General features: G+C 52.9%; 7 protein-coding genes across 7 annotated transcripts; 6 read left to right on the top strand and 1 right to left on the bottom strand.

Annotated features, from left to right (window-relative positions):
- Positions 1-698: 698 nt before the first annotated feature.
- Positions 699-5,483, top strand: BDW47DRAFT_120408 (valine--tRNA ligase; the record flags this gene model as incomplete). The annotated part of the gene is made up of 7 exons (XM_024815483.1): positions 699-729; positions 811-924; positions 1,039-3,048; positions 3,116-3,141; positions 3,307-4,023; positions 4,247-4,251; positions 4,496-5,483. 7 exons carry the CDS (start codon positions 699-701, stop codon positions 5,481-5,483), a joined length of 3,891 nt encoding a protein of 1,296 aa, XP_024668372.1.
- A 678-nt stretch (positions 5,484-6,161) lies between these two features.
- On the top strand, positions 6,162-7,130 carry BDW47DRAFT_129086 (Tim17/Tim22/Tim23/Pmp24 family protein; the record flags this gene model as incomplete). The annotated part of the gene is made up of 6 exons (XM_024816943.1): positions 6,162-6,176; positions 6,227-6,342; positions 6,419-6,445; positions 6,500-6,713; positions 6,787-7,010; positions 7,073-7,130. The coding sequence occupies 6 exons, from the start codon at positions 6,162-6,164 to the stop codon at positions 7,128-7,130; spliced, it is 654 nt and encodes a 217-aa protein (XP_024668371.1).
- An 863-nt stretch (positions 7,131-7,993) lies between these two features.
- BDW47DRAFT_134348 (nucleoside phosphorylase domain-containing protein) lies at positions 7,994-9,049 on the top strand (the record flags this gene model as incomplete). Its single annotated transcript, XM_024818060.1, has 1 exon — positions 7,994-9,049. The coding sequence occupies one exon, from the start codon at positions 7,994-7,996 to the stop codon at positions 9,047-9,049; it is 1,056 nt and encodes a 351-aa protein (XP_024668370.1).
- A 981-nt stretch (positions 9,050-10,030) lies between these two features.
- BDW47DRAFT_134346 (acetoacetyl-CoA synthase) lies at positions 10,031-12,583 on the bottom strand (the record flags this gene model as incomplete). The annotated part of the gene is made up of 4 exons (XM_024818059.1): positions 12,338-12,583; positions 10,791-12,279; positions 10,354-10,694; positions 10,031-10,192 (listed from the first exon to the last, which is right to left on the bottom strand). The coding sequence occupies exons 1-4, from the start codon at positions 12,449-12,451 to the stop codon at positions 10,031-10,033; spliced, it is 2,106 nt and encodes a 701-aa protein (XP_024668369.1). The 5' UTR covers positions 12,452-12,583.
- Positions 12,584-13,062: 479 nt separating this feature from the next.
- Positions 13,063-14,367, top strand: BDW47DRAFT_112306 (F-box protein). The gene is made up of 2 exons (XM_024814142.1): positions 13,063-13,641; positions 13,703-14,367. Exons 1-2 carry the CDS (start codon positions 13,200-13,202, stop codon positions 14,266-14,268), a joined length of 1,008 nt encoding a protein of 335 aa, XP_024668368.1. The 5' UTR covers positions 13,063-13,199; the 3' UTR covers positions 14,269-14,367.
- Positions 14,368-17,118: 2,751 nt separating this feature from the next.
- On the top strand, positions 17,119-19,285 carry BDW47DRAFT_112302 (MDR family MFS transporter). The gene is made up of 3 exons (XM_024814141.1): positions 17,119-17,813; positions 17,868-18,327; positions 18,387-19,285. The coding sequence occupies exons 1-3, from the start codon at positions 17,482-17,484 to the stop codon at positions 19,143-19,145; spliced, it is 1,551 nt and encodes a 516-aa protein (XP_024668367.1). The 5' UTR covers positions 17,119-17,481; the 3' UTR covers positions 19,146-19,285.
- A 142-nt stretch (positions 19,286-19,427) lies between these two features.
- On the top strand, positions 19,428-20,311 carry BDW47DRAFT_78135 (ureidoglycolate hydrolase). Its single transcript, XM_024819844.1, has one exon. It carries the CDS (start codon positions 19,519-19,521, stop codon positions 20,269-20,271), a length of 753 nt encoding a protein of 250 aa, XP_024668366.1. The 5' UTR covers positions 19,428-19,518; the 3' UTR covers positions 20,272-20,311.
- Positions 20,312-20,402: the final 91 nt, after the last annotated feature.

Raw genomic sequence — 20,402 nt, 5'->3', positions numbered from 1 at the left:
TAGTGATCCGCCATCAAAGATTCCTCACCACAGATTAATCTTACCTTGACATGCGGACTATGCAGCATATGTATAGTCCCCCACCATTGACAAAAGGGTCTACTACGCTCTCCACGCCTCTCACCATCAAAGCCATAAACAGCCTGGCTGTGAAGCTGGCACAACTGGCTCTGGAGGATGTTAGGGCTCGACGACCGATAAGATAAGCCATCCTTATCCGCATCGGCACACCACGTGACATGCATGTTTTCTTCCTCGCCGGAAAAGCCGCAAAGATGGATAGAATCAAAGACTGAAGACAACAGAGATCCCCAGGAAACGGAGACTGATCTTCAACGACCAACACAATCCACCCAGTCTCCTCAGATATCATAGGACTATGTTAGCCTGACTACCAGCCTAACCTAGTCCCTCCACGGTACGAGAACCAGAGTTGAAAGACCCTCCAGCCAATTCTCCACCACCACCACCCAACGTCGCCGTTTCATTCGCTGATTCGTTCCGGTCTTTTACTTTGCGGCAGGAAATAATTTAGTTGCCCGCATTCGCACAACAACCGCCCCTCCCCCTCCTTCGTTCTCTCTCGCTCGCTCTATCGCGGTCTGACTCACCCCGCTGTCAAGATACTTATCCGACAACTCGTGGCGCGATCGGCGCCCTGGAGACTTCCTCCTCCGACTTATCGTGCATTTTCCAGAATGGCTCAATCCTCTGCCCCCCAGAATCCGAGTATGTATTCCTTTCTTTTCGTTGCCGTGGACGTTACTGCCTTAGGCTGGGTCTCAGGCTAATGTCGTGACTTTCTTATAGCTGGTGAGCCCGCGGCTCCCGTCGTGAGCCCTCCCCCTCAGGCCGATGACCAGACGAGAAACCAGAACGCCGATGCTGTTGCTGTGCCTCCGAAGGTGAAAACCGAGAAAGATTGTATGTCCTTTGTTACCTTGTATCCAGACCATTGGCGCATGGATGGTCTTTGATATTGAGACGCATCAACTTTTTTCTTCTTCCCTTCCACTAACACCGAATGTGTGATATCAGTGGAGAAGGAGCGCAAAAAGGCCGAGAAGGCGAAGAAGTTCGCCGAAAAGAAGGCCAAGGCTGCTGCGGCCAAGCCCGCTGCCCCCAAGGCCGAGAAGAAGCCCAACAAGGTCGAGAAGGAAAAGACCACCGACGCCTACGACCCGAGGACCATCGAGACCGGACGGTATGAATGGTGGGAGGAGCGCGGGCTGTTCAAGCCCGAATTCGGTTCCGACAACAAGGTCAAGCCCGAGGGTGCCTTCGTCATCCCTATCCCTCCCCCCAACGTGACCGGCTCCCTCCACATGGGTCACGCCTTGACCAACGCCCTCCAAGACACCATGATCCGCTGGGAGCGCATGAGGGGCAAGACGACCCTGTGGCTCCCGGGTATGGACCACGCCGGTATCTCCACGCAGAGCGTTGTCGAGAAGATGCTCTGGAAGAAGGAGCAGAAGACCCGTCACGACCTCGGCCGTAAGGAGTTCACGGACCGTGTGTGGGCGTGGAAGCACGAGTACCATGCCAACATCAAGAACGCCCTGCAGAGAGTCGGTGGTTCGATGGACTGGTCCCGTGAGGCCTTCACGATGGATCCCAACCTGTCCGCTGCCGTCACCGAGACCTTCGTCCGCCTCCACGAAGAGGGCATCATCTATCGCGCCAACCGCCTGGTCAACTGGTGTGTGGCCCTGAACACGTCGCTGTCCAACCTGGAGGTCGAGAACAAGGAGGTCGAGGGACGCACCCTGTTGGATGTGCCGGGCTACGAGCGGAAGGTCGAGTTCGGTGTCCTGACGCACTTCTGCTACGAGGTCGATGGAAGCAAGGAGAAGATCGAGATCGCTACCACCCGTCCCGAAACCATGATTGGCGATAGCGGTATCGCCGTCCACCCCGAAGACAAGCGTTATCAGCACCTGATCGGCAAAAACGCCCGCCACCCCTTCATTGACCGGTTGATGCCCATCGTCGCCGACCCCGATGTCGACCCCGAGTTCGGTACCGGTGCCGTGAAGATCACCCCCGCTCACGATTTCAATGATTTCAACCGTGGAAAGGCCCACAACCTCGCCTCTATCTCTGTCATGAACGACGACGGTACCTTCAACAAGCAGGCCGGTCCCTTCGCCGGAATGAAGCGCTTCGATGCCCGTTACAAGGTGATCGAGATGCTGAAGGAGAGGGGCTTGTACGTCAAGTGGGAGAACAACCCCATGAAGATCCCCCGCTGTGCCAAGTCCAACGATGTCATCGAGCCCATCCTCAAGCCCCAGTGGTGGATGAAGATGAAGGACCTGGCCGAGCCCGCCATCAAGGCCGTTGAGGACGGCGAGATCAAGATCAAGCCCGAATCCGCCGAGAAGAGCTACTTCCGCTGGATGCACAACATCAACGACTGGTGTCTGTCCAGACAGCTTTGGTGGGGTCACCAGGCCCCAGCCTACCTCGTGAAGATCGAGGGCGAGGATACCGACGAGAGCGACGGCAACTACTGGGTCACCGGCCGTACCGAGGACGAGGCCCGGACCAAGGCCGAGGCCAAGTTCCCCGGCAAGAAGTTCTCCCTGGAGCGCGACCCTGACGTTCTCGACACCTGGTTCTCTTCCGGATTGTGGCCCTTCTCCACTCTGGGTTGGCCCCGCCAGACCCACGACCTGGAGAACCTCTACCCTACCACCGTCCTGGAGACCGGTTGGGATATCCTGTTCTTCTGGGTTGCCCGTATGATCATGCTGGGTATCAAGATGACCGGCAAGATTCCTTTCAAGGAGGTGTACTGCCACTCTTTGATCCGTGACTCCGAGGGCCGGAAGATGTCCAAGTCTCTGGGTAACGTGATTGACCCTCTGGACGTTATGGAGGGCATTGCCATCAACGACCTTCACGCCAAGCTGCTCACCGGTAACCTTGCCGACAAGGAGGTTGCCACTGCCACCAAGTACCAGAAGAAGGCGTTCCCCAAGGGTATCCCTGAGTGCGGTGCTGATGCTTTGCGCTTTGCCTTGGTGTCTTACACCACCGGTGGTAAGTTTATGCTTTCCCCGTTCCGCTGTTGAATCTTCCTAGGAATATTCTAACTGACATATCTTAGGTGGTGACATCGCCTTTGACATCCAGGTCATTCACGGCTACCGCCGTTTCTGCAACAAGATCTACCAGGCTACCAAGTTCGTCCTCGGCAAGCTGGGTGACGATTTCAAGCCCCAGGCCACTCCCTCGAAGACTGGACACGAGTCGCTTTCCGAGCGCTGGATTCTGCACAAGTTCACGAACGCCGCCAAGGAGGTTAACGCCTCTCTGGAATCGCGCGACTTCAACAACTCTGCCGTCGTCATCTACCAGTACTGGTACGCGCAGCTGTGCGATGTCTTCATCGAGAACTCGAAGTACCTGCTGTCGCCCGACGCCCCCGCCGAAATGCAGGAGTCGGCCAAGCAGACACTCTACACGGCCCTCGAGGGCGCCCTGGCCCTGATCCACCCCATCATGCCCTTCCTCACCGAGGAACTGTGGCAGCGTCTTCCCCGCCGTCCCGACGACAAGACCATCTCGATCATGAAGGCCAAGTTCCCCGAGTTCGACCCGTCGTTCCACAACCCCGAGGCTGAAGCCGCCTACGAGCTCATCCTGAACACCTCCAAGGCCATCCGCTCGATCCTGGCTTCGTACGAGATCAAGACCAAGGGTGACATCGTCATCTCGACCTACGACGAGGCCAGCTACAAGGCCGTCTGCGACGAGATCACGAGCATCAAGTCCCTGGGTGGCAAGACCCTCGGTGAGCTCACCGTGCGGGGCCCTGACAACCCGACCCGTCCCGCTGGATGCGTCGTTGCCCCCGTCAACACCCAGGCCTCTGTCTACCTCCGCGTGTCCAAGGAGGTCGCCCTCGAGCAGGAGGAGAAGGCCAAGGCGAGCCTGGACCGCTCCCTCGACGTTGTGCGCCGCCAGCAGGGCCTCATCGGCTCTGCCGCGTGGCAGTCAAAGGCTAAGCCGGAGGTGCGCCAAATGGAGGAGCAGAAGCTTCGCAATGCCGAGATCGAGGCGGCTCAGCTGGAGGAGCAGATTCGCGAGTTTGAGAAGCTGCGTCTGGAGTAAAGAGTTTCCACAAATGTTTCCTTAGAATATTATGCATATAGCACTGCCAAGACAGACGAAATCAATAAATCCATAATGCTGTTATGTGTTAAATAATAAAAATAAGTTTGAACTTGGGTTCTAGTATATGTAAAGTGTGGGCCTGGATACTGCCGTGAGGGTCGGCTTATCGATAAGCGGTGCCAAGCCCTGACCGCCAAACTTTTTTTCTTCCTTTCTTTTCTCACCCAATTTTACCGCGACAAGCAGCCAACGACGCAGGTTCAAATCACAATACCGGAAACTTGCCAAGATGCTCAGAGAAGTGTATGTTCTTACTGCTTATCTTCTTATATATTAAGAAAAATGAATACTGATGAAATCGACGAAACAGAAAACCCAAGAACCCGCGCACCGCGCGGCTGCTCAAAGCCAAAGAGCCCCAGCAAGTCGAACCGCCGAAGCGCACCCTGCTGCTGCACGGATCGAAATGCCCAGGCCCTCTGCAAACCGTCCTGAAGACCTTCCACTCGCTGACGCGGCCGAACTCGGTCCTCTTCCACAAGAAGAACGAGAACATCCACCCGTTCGAGAACACCGAGAGTCTCGAATTCCTGGCCGACAAGAACGAGTGCGGCGTGGTGGTGTTCGGGAGCAGCTCGAAGAAGCGGCCTAACTCGGTGACGCTGGCGCGCATCTTCAACGCCAAGGTGCTCGACATGGCGGAGCTGATGCTGCTGCCTCGTCCGGATGGCGAGGAGAACCCCGCTATGAACAGTCTGAGCATGGAGGTGGGTGTGGGCATGCGGCCTTTGATGATTTACTCCGGGAGTGCGTGGGATGATATGACGTCTACGCCGCATCAGATGCTGAAGAGCATGTTTGTGGATATGTTCAAGGGCGAGACGTCGGAGAAGATCGATGCCGAGGGGCTGCAGTATGCGCTTATGCTGGCGGCTGATGAGCCCACCGAGGGGCTGGCGCCTGTGATTCACCTGCGGTGGTTTAAGATCCGCACGAAGCGCAGCGGGCACAAGCTGCCGCGGGTGGAGCTGGATGAGTTCGGGCCTAAGTTTGATTTCAAGGTCGGCCGTCTGCATGAGGCGCCTCGCGACCTCATGAAGGAGGCTATGAAGCAGGGCAAGCGGCCGAACGAGGACTTCAAGATGAAGAAGAACATCACCGTGGACTCGATCGGTGACAAGGTCGGCCGGGTGCATCTGGCCAAGCAGGATCTGGGCGGCCTGCAGACCCGCAAGATGAAGGGTCTGAAGCGGCGCGCGGGGATGGAGTCGGATGAGGAGGATGCCGAGATGATGGATGTCGATGATGATGAGGAGATTTCGGAGGATGAGGGACACAAGAGGGCGAGGACTGCATGAGTTGGGGGAGAGTTCGGTGGAAGAGATGATGGGTGGTGTCCCTTGGCTCGGATATAACGTGTGCATTGTCTGATTCTATTTCCCATTCTGCACGAGGCGTTTCCCGGTGGTTTGATATAGTTTTTTCTTCTTCCTTCCCTGCGATGAACCAGAGATTCGACCGTCTTCTGGGTACCCTACTGTGTATAGATCTATTCTATCTGCTATGAAAAGTTGCCGGCATTTATCCGGATTGGTCTGACTGTTCCCTTGCCTGTACTATGTTTAAGTATCGCATTAGATATATTGTCACATAATGAAGACAAAAATGTATGATATATCTTGTAGCTGTGTGGTAACCCCTTGTTATATCGCGAATGATGCTATCCCGGTAGATGATGTATAAAACACGTGACATGACGTTTTGCGCCGACTCACATGCCGAGGGTCTTTCCACCGTACGGAGTTCAACGCGGATACTCCACATCCCCCTCCCCCGGCTATCTCAGCGCAATCCTGACACTAATAGCTCGACGACTTCTTCTATTCTTAGTTCCTGTCTGTTCTTTTTCTTCCCCGATCACATTCCGCTCAACCCATGATCCTCAGCGCCCCGGGAGATCTCCGCCGGTGAAGTCAATCTCCAACCCGCTTGTTCGCTCCCAGCCGGTCTACCGAGGTCCCACACAACGAGACACCATGGATGCTCTTGTGGTATGTGCTGTGCTCTTGATACTCTAGATTGGTTCTAAATTGTTGTATAGTCTCATCTGGACACCTTGGTCCAGAACCCGGATCTGGCCCCTCTTTTGTCGCTCCTCAAGGGTGTCCGAAATGGCGCCGTTTATGGCGCCAAAGTGCGCTTTCCGCATGCCTTGGTGTACGTTGCTTCTTTCCCAAGGGGATGAAGGAGTTGTTGATCGGATAATACTAATCCTGGCTTTTGTCTCTAACAGGATGATCTTCCTCTTCCGCTCCGGAACGTAAGAACGCCTCTGTCGCAATACTCTCCCTCCCCCGGCTAATCCCCGCTGCAGTTTCCGCGAGAAAGCCAAGCTTGTCTTCAAGGCGACCCGTCAGCATGCTCGCAACCTGGCGACATTTGCCTTCATCTACAAGAGTGTGATGCTGGCACTGCGCTATCTGAACCCCGCTGGTGTCGGGAAGGAGGGCCGGTACGACACCTTCTTCGCAGGCGCGCTGGGAGGTTATGCTGTGTTTGGACGGCACAAGACTAGTGTTACGCAGCAGGTGTGTATCCAACTTTCTTTTGTTGATGGCAGTTTTCTCGAAAATGGCGACAGTCAACTGACAATGACCACAGATCGTCATCTACGTGTTTGCGCGCGTGGTCCTGGCCGCCGGCAAACTCTCCGTCCAGCCCAACATGCACCCTTTCTCCTCCCTCATCACCCCCGACTCGCGGACGCAGATCCAGAATAACGCCTGGCCGGTGTTTGCCTCGCTCAGCTGGGCCTTCGTCATGTACATCTTCCGCTGGTATCCCGAAACTCTCATGTCGAGTCTCCGCAGCAGTATGGTTTACATGTAAGTCTTGCCTCCCTTTATGCTCTCTCTACTATGTCAAGATATTTGGCTAACAATCCTAGTTACGCCGACTCCGACCACTGGGACTCCTTCCGTAACCTCCTCATCCACAACAAATAGACTATCTTCCCATTATATTCCCGTCCCCCCCTTCTCCATCTACCCATCGACCCATCGTTCCTTCCGTCCCGTTCATGCCTCCCTCCTTCCCCACGGCTGGGCCCGGGTTTTCTTCTTGATTTCCATGGCGTATAGAGTTGGTGCATATAGTATTTTCATGGTTTTGGTCTTCCCCTTCTTGTCTATGTTTCCCTGGCTCCCGTTGTACCAATTATTCATATCGAATGGACTTGGCTTGTTGCCTTCGGTGCCGCAGGTTTTACATCCTACATGGATCAATGTTTGACAATGTGGCCAAACTCGTTTCTTGTTGTTCACTTGATTAGAATCACGACTCATTGTTGGACGACCTGTTTCACATCCCTGTCTCGGCTTCTCGTATTGCTGTTTGCTGCTTTCCGTCCAATATGGATTAGATCAGGATAGACCCGCCCAAAACAGCATTCCTGGCCAGCCATTGATATTAAAGGGTCTCGGGCCAGATGCCTGAACAGGAGGATCAGGAACTGCTCGTGTGCCGCGTGGTAAATCGATGGCTTAGGCAGGCTCCAGCTCGCGCGAACAAGTAGAAGGCTATTAACACCCTAACCATTCAGCCGCATTAGCCTGAAACACAATCCCTCAAAACATATTTTGTCGCAGTGCAAAGATGGCTATAAGAGGTGTCTAGATGTCTTTTGTAGCCGAGTGGTATCCTCTGCCACATACTCAAACCGACTGTTGACTGCTGATCATCTCGTCCTTATAACAACCCCGCTCCTGCTGCAGGATATTTTTTTTTTTTTTTTATCACCCTGCTGTAATCAACGCCATAGTATCAATCATCCACCGAAACAGATCGATCCTTTCCGCTCAGCCAAACAATGTCATCAGATAAAGTCGCCCGATTTACTCATGATGACTATACTGTGGCTTGGATCTGCCCAATGGTTGCCGAGCAGACCGCCGCTATAGTCATGTTGGACAGTGAACATGAGCGTCTGCCACAGCCATCGAGTGACCACAACGTCTACACTCTAGGCAGCGTCAACGGACATAACGTTGTGGTTGTTGGCCTCCACACCTCGGGCAATAACCCTGCGGCCGTAGTCGCGACGCAGATGAGAACGACCTTCCCTCGGCTCAGATTTGGTGTGCTGGTCGGCACAGCTGGTGGCGTACCGACAAGAACTACACAAGGGGACATTCGCCTCGGCCATGTGGTGGTTAGCCAGCCGATGGGCGAGCACTCGGGGGTAGTGCAATACGATCACGGGAAGGCCGAAATCGGGCAATTTCGACGCACAGGCTACCTGGCTTCGCCGCCAACGGTGTTACTCAATGCCGCTCGGGAAATGGACATACGGCGTCAATTTGTGCAGAAAGAAGACCCCCTTCTCAGTCATCTTTCGCGTATCGAAACACGTCTTCGGCACCCGCAGAGATATCGGTATCCTGGAGCTGACAAGGACCGCCTGTTCAAAGCAGAATATCTTCACCCTGACCCCAAGATTTCCTGCCGGGAGTGTGGATGCGACTCGAACTCCATTGTGCGTCGTCGCGCTGGTTATATTGATGATGATGATGATGATGACGATGACGCCGACGTGTTCGATCAAGACGAACAATTCGTGGTACATAGAGGAACAATTGCCACCGGGGAACGGGTGATCAATAATGGACATCTGAGAGACAAACTAGCAAGACAGTATGGTATCCTCTGTTTCGAGATGGAGGCTGCCGGGGCTTCAACCGACTTCCCTTGCCTTGTTGTTCGAGGCATCTCGCACTATTCAGACTCGCATAAGAATGATCGGTGGCAGGATTACGCTGCAGCAGCTGCAGCTGCCTATGCTCGGGAGCTTTTCTTCCACATGCCTGTGTATGAGGTGAAGCAAGTCAAGATGGCCGAGCACATATCAGTACGCAGTGCTAGATAAATGAAGAATCTTTTCACTGACTATTCCGTATATGTGGCACAAAAACCTCATCGTGTTGAAACAGAATACGTGGATGGCTCAACCTCCAACCCCCCCCCTGCTTGGTCAACCAGAGCAAAGCGCTGGAGGAACGACATACAGAAACAGGTTTCTATTCCATCCACAACCAAGAGTTTGAAGAGCGGATGTCTGGGACACCTCAAAATCTCTGGCTACATGGGATTATGGGATTGTACGGGAAAACCGTTCTGAGCACGACGGAAATAGAGCGCGTCACTCAACGACTTGATCCACGTGGTAATTCTGACTAGAGAAATAGTATAAGGGCATCACCGAACCCCAATGATCAGGCGAAGCAGCACTCGCTAGAATTGCGTAGGCTGGCCGGCCTGGATTCCCAGATGTTCCTGCTTCTATGATGTGTGGCAGTTAGTACGATAATGGTCTCCAGACAGCTCCTTCTGAAAGGTCGATGATCAGGCTTGCCTTGATCTGAATCTAAACCCACAATGCTCGAGTTTCGTCATGGCCGCCGTGGTTTCGAAGTTTCAATATGACGGGAACCATATAGCTCACTCAATATGCATTCTTGATACATAAAAAGCGACTTTTCCATGAAAAGGAAGGAAGAAACCCGGTGGATGCAGTCAAAGGGTGGGTGGTTTCGCATGACACTCTGGAGCGACTGAAGGTTGCAAAGATTGTATGAAAAATCAAGAATGAAGCGTGAGAAAGTCTCTACAAATCAGCTGCCTGGCCGAGGGCATTGATTGTCACCCATATTCGGAATCGCGTATTTTGGTACATGAACTTTGAAAAAAGGTCCGCGCTATACAGATCATGGCACAAAGTCTCGGGCATTTCAATATATGGCGCTGAACCGATGACTTGTCTATTCTATCTGACGCTCTAGTCCGGCTACTATCTAATGCCAATAACCCCACGAGGAATTCCATATGTGTACTCCAAACAGACGGATCTCTACAGCTTACTCCTCGGAGGAGCTACCAGTCTCTCCACCTCTGCGAAACGGTAATAGAACTCCAGACTCTGTGGGTTCAATAACGTGCCTGACGCCTTGACCTGTCTACCAGATACAATTTGCTTCACGGGCAGCTCTACCTTTTTCAGATTGACCGTTGTCTGGACATGTTAGTTCTCAATTTTACCTCACTCCCGGAGGAAGAACGGAAAGAAGAACGGGAAGAGAAAAGGGAAATAGGCGAGTGAGAAGAAGAGGAGGGAGAGAAAACGGGAAAGAGACGCGAAACGAGACACAAAACAAACGAAGAAAAGAAACATACCGGAATCTCAGGCGTCTCAAAAACATACTTCGGCACATGGCGCGCACTGAGGGCCTTTCGAATCGCCTCTTTTACTCTCCCGACCAACTCCAAGCTGAACGAAACCCCAGGCTGCATCAGCAGAAAGAGAAGCACAGACTCATCTGCATCGTGGGGACGGCGCTGGCCGACGCAGATAGAATCGGCGATTTCCTGCGGGAACTGCGTGTCGATCACGTTGTAGATCTCGCTGGAGCCGAAGCGGATGCCGGATGGGTTGAGGACGCCGTCTGAGCGGCCGAGGAAGAAGATTTGTTTCGTCACGGGATGGATGCTGATAAAGTCGCCGTGGGTCCAGACGTCTGTTGTTTTTGGATATGAGGGTTAGTTTGTGGCTGGGGTAGAAAGGAGAGGAGTTGAGGAAGAAAGTCTAGGGTTAAGGTGGAAAGGGAACGCACTGTCGAATCGGGCAAAATACGAATCAAAGTATTTCTGCGCCCCATCGTCTCCCAGGAATTTGACCGGCATAGTGGGAAACGCGCCGGGTGCTACTAGCTCACCGGGCACGCCGTCCGGCACAGCGGTGCCCTTGACACCGGAGGCGCCCTCGTCCGCTTGATCATACACCGCGATGGGGATCCCCAGACTGGGGCCCTGGCATCCGCCGACGTAAAGCGGCGTCAGCGGGTTCTCGAGTCCAAAGCAGGCGGCCAGGTCCGTGCCGCCGGAGATGTTGGCCAGCTGGGCACGGGCAGGGAAGCCGTGGTCGTAAAACCACTCAAACAGGGACTCGGAGAGTACCATGCCCGTGCTGGTGACGATGGAGAGATTGCGCAGGTCGGCGATCTCCCGTGGACTGACGCCATTCTTGCGCAGCTCGTGCAGGTATCTTGGGGACGTGCCGAAGTGTGTGACCTTGTATTTGTCCAGCAGGCGGATGAGGAACGTGACATCTGGCAGGAAGGGGCTTCCATCGTAGAGGATGGGTTTGCCTCCTATGGACAGACAGGAAACGGCGGACATGTACATGATCCAGCCGGTCGTGGTGTACTGCAGCACTGTCGTCTGGGGACCGTTGTTGCGGTGCAGGCGTGCCTCTTTGTTCGAGTTGAGGATGTACCCGCCTACTCCGTGGACGATCGGCTTCGGTTTGCCCGTTGTACCGGATGAGTACACAACGAGGAACGGGTCACGGAAGCCAACTCGCACGAACTCCAGCTGATCGGATAGAGCTTGGTCCAGGAAGGTGGCTAGGGTCTGGGTTCTGGGTAGGGTAGCCACATCGGCCGGCCGTCCAGGGAAGCGAGGCATCGTCACGATGCCCTTGAACTCCCGGACCCCTTCGAGACCGCTCACACAATCTGCAATCTTGGAGCGCAAGTCCGTTTGCTTTCCATTATAAACGGTAGCATCGTCGAAAAACACCCATTTCGGTTTAAGCTGCAGCAGTCGGTCCAGGATTCCCTTGACGCCGGTATCGGTCGAAGCCGATGAGAAGAGACCCCCGAGCGCCGTGGAAGCCAGGAGCACCACCACGGTATCGATGCTGTTACTCGCGACAACGGCAATGCGGTCACCCTTGACGACGCCGGCTGCCTTCAGCGCCTGGACCAGCCGACCCGTCTTTTGGCGCAATTGGGCCCAAGTGATGCTGACGGCGGGCTCGGAACCGCCCTCGCGGATCTGCGTCAGGGCGATCTTGTCGTCTTCTTTGTTCTTTTTCGTGACCGTGAGGGGTCCACTGATGGAATTGTCGGCTGTGAAGAGCATGTTTTCGGCGAAGTTGACACGGACGCCGTCGAACCAGTTGGGAATACTATCCATGCGGGCAGATTCGTCGAAGGAAGTGGTGTAGGAGCCTTCGTAGATGATGGGGAAGTATTTCCAGCAGAAATCCCAGAAGGCCGCTCGGTTGTTGATGCTCCATTGGTAGAGGTTGTTGTATGTCTGTTTTCAATCCAATTAATTCTCGTTGCCTTTTCTGTCTGGATGCTTGGAGGGGTACCTGGAAGATGACGCCCTTTTCCTGTTCGAGCTTGACTTTGAAGTCCCACATCTGGGTGGATTTGGGATCAGGATGTTCCCACAGCTTGCGGGGGAGGGGATATGTGGCCGTCATGTTGAATTGGAGTATACTGTTAGTATGTTGTATCTTTCGGTCTCAATCCCACGATGGGAGGGACTAGATATAGGGAAAGAGAGTAGTATATAAGAGTGGGTCTCTCGGAGTGCGGGGAAGTCTCCAAGATTACAAACTGAATATGGCAAGCTCCGACACTGGCGCCGAAAAGGACTTAGGTCGTCCTGGCTATACTGATTCTTATAGGTTTGGATGGTCCTATTCAATCTTTCGTGTTGCTTGATGTTTTCTAAACCAAAGCACTGCCGTAGGTAGATCCCCGGGGACCTCGGTATATATATGTACATAAACCCACATTTAACCAGCGTTGGATGAACATTCCATCCTTACGCCACTATGCTGGGATACTATGAAATTAATGTATAGCCCCATAAGTCAGAAGCGACAGTCGTTGTGGAATTATTGAATGTTGCTCGCACGCCATTTCATCTTGACCATTCGACCCAAAACACCAATCGGCGCGTGGGAGGATCTTGATATCCAGTCCATGTCAGCTGATCGGCAGAGATTTCCTCACACTGATCGTATCCACATTCTTCGTGTTTCTGAAGATATCTGTAATCTTTTTGTAGTATTCAATTATCGAAAACCGCCAACATCTTAGTTGTTTCCTCATTACCCCCGCCGTTGTGGTGTCAGGCGTGGGTCCAATCAACCCAAAGAATCCAACGACCCACATGGAAACACTCTTATCATCTACATCCCTCCTCATATTCAACCAAATAACATGCGACCCCTCAACCAATTCCCCCCCGAGCTCATCGATCACATACTCAGCTGCCTGTCCCGCTCAGATCTCAAAGCTGCCCGTCTAACATGCCGCGCCCTGAGCGGTATCGCAACACACTGGCTCTATCACTCCATCTACACACGCATCCCATCCTTCCAGAACAACGTCGTCCGCCAGGAAATTGAAGGCCTCCAAGAGCTCGTCTCGAAATTCGCACCACTAGTCCACAAGATTGACATCGACGGCGGAGATGACTATTGTCCGTTCGAAGTGGCCTCGTTCCTGGACAAGCTGCCCGCTTTGGAAAAGATTTACATGTGCGGCGTCCGTACATCGTGGTACCATGATCAGTTCTTCCACGGTGATTTTGAGAAGGCAATGCTTCGCGCGAGTCTCATCACTCCAATTGAAACCAGGATCCTGGCTGATTTAAAGTCTTGTACAACTTCCCTCATTTCCACCAGCCAAGGATTATAACTGATACAGCGGCACTTGAATAGTGACCCTGAAGGTCCACCAAGATCACGGAGACTGGATTCTTACTCATCTTGGAATTTTGTTCTTAATCCCCCAACTCCAGCAGTTAACCCTAGACCATATCGTTTTGAACTATGGGGATCCCGCATTCCCACGTCCTTGGTCATCGTCGGGGCTCACTCACTATTCCAATCAGACGGGTTTGAAGTCTTTATGCATTGTCGATTCTTATATTGATCTCCAGGCCCTGGAGGAGATTCTGTCTCCCCCCAAGGCGCTGACGCATCTTCGACTGGAGAGTCGCCATCCGGACTGCGACGAGCTACCCGATGGCTGGCAAGAAAGGACGTGTAACCGGGAGGCTATCTATCGTGCCATTGCACAGCAGAGGCTGTCGTTGGAGAAGTTGGACATTCAGTGGGATGTGCGGTCGGCCCCCCTGGAGGGACCCGGTTGGACGCGGGTTCGGTTCCCTAGGTTGAGGGAGCGTAAGGTAACTTTCGGGGCAATGGACGAGTCGCATCAATTCGAGATCGGTGATTTGAACAGTCGTAACGAGGGTGTTAGACACCCTAATGTGATTCCATGATGTCTAACTGTCTTACTCCAATCGACAAAGCAAGAGAAGAGAAGAGATGGAGCAGAGGCTATAGTCCCAGAGATTTATCAGACTCACAGTCAGTGTTAGCCCATGAAAGTTGTAGATAGAATATTGTTCCTATTGTATATATGCGTATTCTATATCAAACAAGACCCTGCAAACCCCCAACGATTTCCACAAGAATCTAGAGCTTTCCAACTTTCCAGGGTGGTTCAGTAGACCCTCTCCAGTTCATCATTCAAACAAGTTTCCCAAAGAATATATGAGATCACCAGAGACATTAATTATATGATTCTGCCGAGATATACTTCGTTGCCCAACCGAGCCGTCTCCGTCAACGGCTGCCAGCGCTGCGTAACTGACTAGGGCTCATTTTTGGCTAAAGAAGTACATGTTAGCCAGTGTTTCTATGACCTGTAGAATCAGTATCATTCTACCTACTGATAATTTATATAAAGTTATGATACACAATGAAACCATAAATTTCCACAGACGAGTTGGAAGAACATGAATATGATTTACGTCCTGCAGGAGAGAGGTAGAATAGTTTTTCAAATATTACCCACATTCTCTCATGCTCTATGCACACATTGCTTCATTATATCACCCTTCTGTCATTAATAGGATTGGAACTGTTAGAATAACTGTACAATAATGATTATACTTTCCAAATCAAGACAAACAAAATAATAACAGGGATTATGTGAGCATCGAATACAAGAGGATACCATGTCTATACGCTGTATCAATCAAGCAATGCCTCGGCTACTCGTTCTTCTCCCCTCCAGATGCGGGGAAATTTGAGGCATCTCCTCGCACAGCCGCGGTGCTATATTTCCTGGTGTGAGACTGGTGAGAAATGGGATTGGATGTGTCGAAATATACATCGTCTTCTTTTGACTTTTATTGGGTGAAATTGGGGGTTCCATGTACCGAACTCTGGTTGTTTTGAAGTTGTACATAGGCAAGGCACCCTTGGCCGACTGAGGATTGATATCCTGACTCTATTACTTTATTTACACAAGTTAGGGTCTTCTAAAACTATTGTCTGTTAGGATACTTTCCACAGCTTGTTTCATAATTTAGAGTAGTCTGATAATACTCATATAGTAAGAGAAGAAAGAAAACCCTCTGTTGTGACACATATTTACGTCCTCTTGGCCAAAGTCTGCCATGCGGCGACTCGCCCCAAAGAGGCATTTATACATACAGAAACACCTATATATGCGTTCAACACAGCGCCCACGTCTACTTCCTCAGCCCCAGAGACACTTACAGGACTCCTCTGTCGCCTTGATTGCGCCCGGCTTCAGTGTATTGACATGCTGCCACATGAACTGCCGAGAGGTACTGTGTACCTCGTCGGCGCCAACCAGGATATCTTCCGCCCCCACGCCGCCGTCTGCCGTAAAGACTTGAATCCCGTCATTGGTGTGCTGGATTGAAGTCGCACACTTACCAGTGACAACCCGTGACTTATCGGGGAGGCGACCGTAGAGCATCTCCACAAATACTTGTCGGTCCAGGGCCAGTGTAGGGTATCCTAGGCTTCTCGCAGTGAAAAATATGGTTCCATTTCGCCGGACTCCTAAAGGATCCAACGGCATATACACACCATTCTTCCCAATGCGTGGTCAATGCTGATCGCCTCAGAATCTCTCCATCAGGCGTCCTCCTGTACTCAGTGTGTATTGGACTACAAGTCTTCAGGAAATCGGCACTAGGTGCCTCGCCTTACCTGCGTCCGGACAGAAATGGCCCATATTCCCAACCACGCCACTAAATGATCCAGAAAATCCTAGAACGGGGACACGAGTACTCCAGCCTGTCCGAGCATCAAGTCGCATGGGCCGAGGACCAGGATCCGTCAGGTCACGTCATGTTCCAATCATATTTCCACATCACGAGCAGATGCTTCATCCGCGTGTGGGGGACGTTCGAAGAGCAATTGAAAGACAAGTTCGCTGGCTTCATGAACGGCGGCGGCATCGGTGCTGTCAGCAAATCGTACAATGTGTCCGTGAAACGTGTGGCTAAGTATCCTGACTTGGTATGTTCCCATAACTATCCCATCCGTGGCGAAGATAATCGGTGCAGACTGACCAATGGCGGGGGTCGGGGAAAATCAAAGCTCATCACCAGCTTCCGCCTCACTGATGTACGCCCTGATCGATACCTTGGCCACTACCCGGTGTGGTCCGTCCGACAGAAAGCCCTGGTGGCTGACTTTCGATGTCTGGGTGGTGTTCTTTAACACTTAACCATCGGACGGGGAAAGCTGCTAATCTGCTCGAGAAGGGCGGCGTCTACAGTGATCTACACGCTGCGCTGCAAAGACGATGTGCAGAGTCCAAAGAGGTCGAGAGGAGATAGAAATAGAAAAGTGCTGCCACTGGTGGATCAAAGCTGTAGCCAAGTCTAGAGGGCTTGGTATCGTTACAGTGCCATTAGAATGCGCCTGTAATCCAAGCCGCGGTGTTCGTGGTTGTGAAACGTCTTGTATATTTACAATGGGAATATTGTTTTCTTTATGTCTCCCTATAGACATGTAGTTCTTCTAACTCTCAAGAAGCACCTCTGTGTTTGTATAGCGCCCACACTTCACTTTCTACCGCATAATCAGTGTTTGTTCAATATTAGAGTTGAAACAAACCCCTACCAATCGGATGCATAGATTGGACTAACAAGCTAATCTCAATGATCATCCTTGACAACAATTGTATGGCGGGTCCTTTACCAAATTGAGGTTAGCAGCTGGCCCTAATCGCTTGAGTCATAGTTTTCGACCCCCACACCGTTCTAGTCATGATCTATTCTAGACATAGTCACTGACAACCAGGTGTCTTGCCCATGTCGTCCTCCCCTGCTGCTGCGGATATACATGCCCACCCAGTCTCGTCGAGCATGGAGATCGCTATGTCTGAGATTGGAGATGTAGCTTTGGTGGGCCGCCAACGGAGCGGGCCGAAGGACGAGGAAATGACACGGCCCTTGTCTCAAGGAGATCGCGAGGGATTCGACTCGTTGCCGATTGCGAGCGAGGTTCGCAGCAAGTGGAAGATATGTGCAATCATGATTGCGCTCGCGGTAAGGGGAATCCACCAACGCTGACGCGGATAAGACGGGGCCATTGTCTGGGTAGATCATACAAGGACTACTGACGATTCACCGACTGACTCACATCTCTCTCTCCAGCTCGGGATGTTTGTCGCTGCCCTCGATCAAACGATTGTGGCTACTGCGACCCCCACAATCTCCGCGGAGCTGCACTCGGCCGCCGGCTATGTCTGGATCGGCGGCGCCTATCTTCTGGCCAACGCTGCCAGCTCCAATATTTGGGTCAATCTGTCGGATATTTGGGGCCGCAAGCCCATTCTGCTGGCGGCAGTCGCGCTTTTCTTTGGATCCTCGATCATATGTGCAATGGCGGTCAACATGCCCATGCTGATAGCTGGCCGTGGGCTTCAGGGCGTCGCCGGTGGCGGCCTCCTCCAGCTGGTCATCGTCGCCATTTCAGATCTGTTCAGTGTTCGGTATGTCTCCAGGGAAGTCGACCGTGCGGAACCCACGCGCTGACTCTGCACTAGACTTCGCAGTCTGTTCATGGGCCTGATGGAGTTTATTTGGGCCATTGCGGGCGCCCTGGGTCCCATCGTTGGTGGTGCCTTGACCCAGTCGGTTTCATGGCGGTGGGTTTTCTGGATCAATCTACCCGTCTGCGGTGTGGCCTTCATTCTGCTCCTCGTATTTTTGGATGTACACAACCCCAGAACCTCCGTCATCGATGGTATCAAAGCAGTCGACTGGTGGGGCAGTTTTGCCATTCTCGCCCTGACGGTCATGCTCCTGCTGGGCTTGGACTTTGGAGGGAACACCTTCCCCTGGAGCTCGGCTAAGGTCATCTGTCTGATTGTCTTTGGCGCGCTGATGTCGCTCGTGTTTATTTACTGCGAGAAACGCCTTGCAAAGTACCCGCTGATGCCGTTGGGGATCTTCAAAACTCGATCCAACATCGCCTGCTTCCTGGTCGATTTTACCCATGGGGTTGTAAGTGTCTTTCTCACAATTCAACTTACCAAAGACAGACCTCTTCTGACTGTTGATAGGCCTACATAGGAATGGAGTATTACCTCCCTCTCTATTTTCAGTCGGTCCAGATGGCCTCCCCGTTTCGCTCTGGTCTTCTTCTTCTCCCCTTCATTTTAACCGAAGCCTTGCTGAGCCTCGCTGCGGGGCTCATCATCCACGCCACCGGTCACTATCTGGAGGTTATCTGGATCGGCATGACGCTTGTCGTCCTGGGAGCCGGACTTCTCATTGACTACGGCATTGACACCTCCCTGGGGAAGATCATCGGATATCAGATGGTGGCCGGCTCGGGCTGTGGGCTTCTCTTCACCCCGCCACTTATCGCCCTCCAGAGTGGCATCAAGCAGAGTGAAACGGCCAGCGCCACGGCGACCTTCGGCTTTATCCGCAACGTGGCCATGGCGCTGTCTGTGGTCATCGGCGGAGTGGTCTTCCAGAACGGCATGAACACGCAGCAATCCAGCCTCCGCAGGGCCGGCCTTTCCCCGTCCTTGATGGCGGAGTTCACGGGAGCCGAAGCCGCCGCCAACGTGGTGTCGATCCATGCGGTCAAGGATCCCCAGCAGCGACAGGCTGTCACGAGCGCCTTTGCCTGGGGTCTGCGCAATATGTGGATTCTATACACCGCTCTGGCCGCATGTGGACTGATCGCCAGTGTTTTCATTCAACGCCAGCATCTCAGCCAAGAACACGTTGAAACGAAGACTGGACTGAAGGAGAAGGAGGCATCTGCAGTTTCCAACGTCCCCCTTGATTCTGGTTTGCCTAGCACCTAAAGTCAGGGTCCACCTGCTTCACGTCTTATCGAACTTGGTGACAGATCATAGTACACCTCAGTTGTTCTGCAGAGGATTAAAATTCATTTCGGGCATTTCACGTACATATCAGACAAAAAGCTTTTCGGGATAGTTCAAAACAGCGATAGGAATCAATAGAGATCGGAACTTACCGGTGGGGCCAGAGCGGCGACTGCCGAAACCCTAAAATCGTACTTAATCTCGCCGTCTCCCCATCTCCTCATCTCCCCTCATCTTCTCCATCTCTTTCATCTTCAATTGCGACAAGGCTGGTCCTTGCTTTAATTCCCATAATTGATCGCATACTCAAACACACCATCTTTCCCCACTCAGTATCCCCCCGATCATTACAATGGCCCCCCGCCTCACCTCCAATCCCAGCCTAAGCGTTGCCCCCGAACCCCTCACTCGGGATGCCTTCGCGCCCTTTGGCACCGCCGTCTACTCCCCTCTCCCACGCGACTTCTCATCACCCCCATCGTCCGTATCTTCCCTGACACCACACGATCCCGCGCCCGTGCTCGCCAACCAGAACTCGGCGCTCAAATACAGCAGCATCTCCCCACTGCTGAACGAGTACCCGGATCGCTGTCCCAGCGGGAAGGCCTCCTCCGGCCGCATGACCATGTTCTCCTGCTTTCCGCGCTCGCTGCGCACTGTCCAGTCGTCGTCGCGATCATCTGCAGTCTTCGACGTCCGCATCCTCGAGCGCCACCCCTTCACCACCCAGACATTCACCCCCATCGACCTATCCTCGCAGACGCGCGCCGGCGACCACGAAGAGCCCTTCTTCCTAGTAGTCGTCGCTCCAACCCTCAAGGGCACGACTACGACTGCGAAGACGACTAACGGAGATACCGTCACCGTCCAAGACCCGCCGGATTTGTCGCGCTTGAGAGCCTTTGTAGCCCGCGGCGGTCAGGCGGTCACTTACGGGGTGGGGACGTGGCATGCACCGATGGTTGTGCTGGGGCCGAGACGCGTGGATTTTGTGGTCGTGCAGTTTGGGAATGGGGTTGATGAGGAGGATTGTCAGGAGGTGGAGTTTGGGGAGGGCGTTGTTGTGGATTTGGGGGGGAGGGGCAGTGGGAGCGCGAGGCTTTAGTTGATAGAATGGAGGATGATATGTATAAAAAATCTAGAAGAGGAGATGGTCCTATTTAGTCAAGGATGTCCCCATATGTAACTATAATACTGGCCGTAGAAATCGGACTTCCGTATACGTTTTTTTTTTTT

This window comes from Aspergillus candidus (assembly GCF_002847045.1).
Source record: "Aspergillus candidus strain CBS 102.13 unplaced genomic scaffold BDW47scaffold_64, whole genome shotgun sequence".
Classification (NCBI taxonomy): domain Eukaryota; kingdom Fungi; phylum Ascomycota; class Eurotiomycetes; order Eurotiales; family Aspergillaceae; genus Aspergillus; species Aspergillus candidus.
The sequence above is the reverse complement of the archived record's forward strand: the minus strand, read 5'-3'. Positions and strand labels throughout refer to the sequence as shown.